We start from the raw sequence: 5,000 nt of genomic DNA on the forward strand, positions 1-5,000 counted from the left end.
TGAGACGTTTGGAGAATGTTTCTTTGTTAGCTGAGATCATCGTCCATATTTTAACCGTGCTGTCTTCACATGATGTCTGTGCAGGTTTGGGAACGGATCTCATTCTCAAAACGAAGTCTAATGACACCGAAGAGAAGATTGCGTGTGCGTGTGTTTGACTTGTGCGCGAGGTTAATTGTTTTGTGAGCTAGCTTGTTTCGTTGCATAGTTGTAATTGAATAAGAGTCTGGAGGGACTGTAGATCAGTGACCTTCGTGAGGAGCTGCAGGCGTCTCAATAACACGCTTATCACAATCTCAGCTGTAAATAAAAGCCAGCCGACCTTCCTCGTTCACAAACACACAAGACTCTAGCTGCAATAAACGAGGAAAACAGATCTGCTGAAGACTCCAGGGTTCTCTGTGTGTTATGAGTCTATACTTACATAATTGATGACTTTCAGCTGAAGGGAGGCGGCGTCCAGATCGTACAGCTCACCTGTCAATCACACACATTGCAACACTGAACCGTTTGATTGACATCATTCCAGGGTTTTTCTTTATATAATAGACTTCAATGGGGAATAAAATGGCGTCAAATAAAATAAAAAACTTTAATATACTTTCTACTAATATATTTTACTAATATATCTCACCACACAGCCGTAGGATCTTGCGGTCGAGCTCTCTGTAGTCCTCTGGCTGTGGCTGGGGTTTGGGATACGCTGGTGCATTGTGGGATTGAGCGTGTGGATGTTTGGAGCATCTCTGAATGTCTCTGACTCGCTTACAGGCCACAGTGAGCTTTTGGGACACAAACACAAACACACACACACACAAAGACACAAATCATTCAAACCTCAGTTTGCCAGTTTAACAGCTCCGTTACTAGTTAAAGAATGTTACTTTAGAACTAGTAACAAAGTAACGTTGAGTTGCTTCATTTAAAGCTTATTGTATGGCTGTATTATATAGAGTATTATCAGAGAAAGATGGACTGAGAGTGTGATCCTAATATGTGATCAATCTCATATTCACAATAAAACATTAGTTTTAATGTCCACTGGGGAAAGCGATATCTTTGTCGTATTATCTTTCATCTGTTAAACGTGATTTCTGATGACGGCGCTGCTCAGTGCATTTGTTAACTGTGTCTTACAAGCTGTTTTTTGAAAGTAAAAATTAAATCCTTGTTCATTACAGCATTTCAGTCTCTTTCAATATAAAAGTCTTTAAAGCTGACTCGATCAGAAAAACAGTCTTGTTGCATATAATTAAGGAATAATGTCACTAAAATCATCACCATGAACAAACATAGTTTCCCATTAAAAAATATGATTATTAAACACTATTAATTATATAACATATTTTTATTAAATAATTATATTTAATAAACAACGACATCCATCATAAAAGTTGCTAGGCAATTGAGTACAAAGTACAAAGGCAGCGCTCTGATATATAGCATTAATGTTATATAAAATATAATGTGATGAGATTTTGCTCTGAGCCAAAACTATTTGCTCTGGAACAAATAATAGATTATTGAGACCAAAGACTGCCCATTACATTTACGCCCCCACCACCACCAAAAAAAAAAAGTTTCTTATGTGTTGTTTCTTTTTCAGTAATTTGATCTCTTTCAGCCACCGTACAGATTTTTCTCAAACATACTAATATAGTTCACAGTAATTAAGCTCTCTGTAGTGTTTTTACAGCTAACGAGCAAACTGTAAACACTGGAAGACTTTCCTGAGCTAATCGTGACATTGTTTCATTGACCTCTTTCTTTTGGTTGAAACGCTGATTGAGCGATTATATGAGACATGATACATTTCTGTCAAAGTATTTTCAAACATAACTTCTGAAGTTAATTCATGTTTATTTTGTGTTATAACTTGCATTAAAGTGGAAGAGATGAGAAGAGAAGTGATACAGGGATCTGTCACACCACATTAAAGAGAGTAAATGGCATGTATTGTGAGAGCATGAGAGCCAAGAATATTTTGTAATTAGTTTTTTGAAAAGTAACAAATGGGAGGCGCGCTACAAATAACGTTAAAAGAAGTGAAAGAAACCGCAGATCTGGCAACCCTGACTTAAACACGGGGTGAGGTCAAATAGAACTTACCTGCGATTTTCTTATTTATTTATTTTTTGTAATTGCATTGCATTAATGCATCATTATTTTGTTAATATTTTTACAAATATTTCAAGATATATATATTTTTTATATTTACAAACCCAATGATTCATCACAAAAAACTGACATTAATATTCAATCTTATTTATTTATTTATTTATTGTGATTGCATTGCATTAATGCATTATTAACGTATTAATATTTTTACAAATAACCATATATATATATATATATATATATATATATATATATATATATATACATATATATATATATATATATATATAAAAAATATAAAAATACTTTTTACTCAATTTTTTACTAATTTTTTTATTAATTAATTTTTTGTAATTGCATCGCATTAATGCATCATCACATTAATATTTTTACAAATATTTCAAGATATATTTTTTAAATATTTACAAACCCAATGATTCATCACAAAAAAAACTGACATTAATATTCAATTTTATTTATTGATTTATTGTAATTGCATTGCATCAATGCATTATTATCACGTTAATATTTTTACAAATAACCATATATATAATATACAAATTTTTTTACTATTTTTTTAAACTCTTATTGACTTTAACCTTCACCTTATAGCACAAACTGAACTAGATTTGCTCTTCATATCTCAGTCCTCTGATCTGTAAAGACAGAAGTGGAATCTGTTTTCATATAAAGCCAAATAACTCTGACCGTTTCTAAACGGCCTTCAGATTCACTACCCATTCAGATCTGTTTTATTTTTACTCTCTGTCATGTTCGTGATGTTTTGGTAGCGGCACACACACTCTTTAGTGAACACTACAAGGGCAAACGCAGCTAATGGAGGACGACAGGCTTTCATTTCTCTGCTTCTGTTCCTCCGGCTCACACAAACACATGAGATGTTTAATTAACACAAGGACACTGCAGCACAGTTAAATGATCCGACACGAGAGTGTATATAAACACAACTAAAGAGTGTTAGACACTGACTATATTGTGTTTTAATGCCACTAGATTGACCAATCAGAGGACAGGACCGGGGATGAACATTTATTTCCTTTATTCTTTGAACCTAAGGCGCTACGAGTTCTTCCAAGTGTTTCTGAAGTGAACGAGTGACGCTTGATGGTTATTTTCAAGCATGAACATCAAAGTTTAGATATTATTAATATATATAAAGTGTATATATTAAGGGTGATAGTAGCACTAATATATGTACTTCATCTAGCCAAGACATTTCTACAGGTCGTACGATCTGCTTAGGCTTATGATTTTTGAAAAAAATAAATAATAATAGTAATAATACAAGTTAGCAAATACAAATAATAAAGTTGAGAAAATAAAAAATAAACAAAATGCTAATTTGACAGTAGAAAAAAATCATTGTAAGGAAGTGACAAAATCTTATTCAAAATTTATTTTAAATAATAAAAATGGAAAAAAAAATGACAGGAGATAGCTAATCTACTATTTGGGAAAAAATAAAAACAATAATAAAAATTAACATTAAAAAACATAATATGATCATTTTACATTAGTAAAGATAGCTGCGGAACATTTCTTTAAGTGACATTTTTGGGAACAAAAAACTATAAAATGAATAAATGAATTAATTTTAATATTTTGCTGCAGTAACTAATGGGTATGATTCTGTGAGGTAGAAAGAGCTAATTTTAATCTTAGGAGGATGAACAATATAAAAACCAAGACACCCTTAAATGTGTGTGTGTGTGTGTGTGTGTGTGTGTGTGTGTGTGTCTTACATGTTTCTCCAGGATGGTGAGGTTTTGTTCATCTTGTTCTGTCAGTGGTTTACAGCAGAGCTGTTGAGAGAGCGACACACACCACAAGTCAAATAAATCACATAATACATTACATCCTGCAGCAAACGACCTGCTTTATTTCTGCCAGCTCTCTCTCTCTCTCTCTCTCTCTCTCTCTGGGGAAATGTTCCATTTGCTTTAGGGGTCACCCTGTGACCTTTGACCCCATGTCTGTCTGATAAGAGTCCCAGAGACACTCACACACATTTCCCACGAGACGCTGATACTGATCTAATAGAGCGGATCCTAAAACACTGAAATTAAGTCAAAATACAAACACGAGAGCATCTGCTGTCTGTACATGCACGAAATTAATACTTTTATTCCTCAGTGATGCATTAAATTGATTTAAAGTGACAGTAGATTTCTGTTTTTTAAATAAATGTTGTTCTTTTGAACTTTCTGTTCATCTGTGAATCCTGAAAAATCAAATGCACCACAGTTTCCACAGAAATATTGAGCAGCACAACTGTGTTCAACACTGATAATAATCAGAAATGTGTCTTGAGCAGTAAATCATCATATTTTTCTGATTTCTGAAGATCATGTGACACTGAAGACTAATAAAAACTAATAAACGCAGCTTTTGTGAGCGGAAGAGACTGAAAAACTTCAAACCAACCCCAAACTTTTCAGATAATTAAATCTTTAAAGTGGCTTATTTTTGTGTGGAAAATTATGCATTTTAACAAATCACTATGAATATTTCACCAGATAAATATTGTGTTTATGATTGAATCCAAGGTAATTATCATTAACTAAAACCATAAAGAAACATAGAAACAACATCAACTAAAACTAATAAAAACTGACCCTGCTGAACCATTCGCTCTGTTCGATGTGAAGCATGTAATTCAGCGCTCACAGTTCAAACTACTTCACATTCGACCCCAATTTTTGCTGCTGCAATTTTCAAGCAGAGCAATGATTGCTGGACAATTTGCACGAAGTGTCATTATTCTGCAAAAAAACACAGACCAGAGGTTTTTACTATTATTCTACCATCATCTATCCAGTATTTAGACTCTCTCAACACGTCCTGGATCCGATCCGTCTCAA

The 5,000-nt window shown here is 33.4% G+C and overlaps 1 protein-coding gene across 6 annotated transcripts in view; it reads right to left on the reverse strand.

The window, feature by feature from the left end:
• The window catches only part of LOC128029101 (cGMP-dependent 3',5'-cyclic phosphodiesterase-like), a 105,103-nt gene that overhangs the window by 17,856 nt on the left and 82,247 nt on the right, over window positions 1-5,000 (reverse strand). For all 6 annotated transcript variants that reach the window (XM_052616635.1, XM_052616636.1, XM_052616639.1 and 3 more), the window contains 3 exons: window positions 3,882-3,941; window positions 635-782; window positions 425-477 (listed from right to left, as the gene is read on the reverse strand). In XM_052616635.1, coding sequence (XP_052472595.1) covers window positions 425-477; window positions 635-782; window positions 3,882-3,941 — 261 coding nt within the window. The remainder of the gene's footprint in view (window positions 1-424; window positions 478-634; window positions 783-3,881; window positions 3,942-5,000) is intronic.

This window comes from Carassius gibelio, chromosome A15 (assembly GCF_023724105.1).
Source record: "Carassius gibelio isolate Cgi1373 ecotype wild population from Czech Republic chromosome A15, carGib1.2-hapl.c, whole genome shotgun sequence".
NCBI lineage: Eukaryota > Metazoa > Chordata > Actinopteri > Cypriniformes > Cyprinidae > Carassius > Carassius gibelio.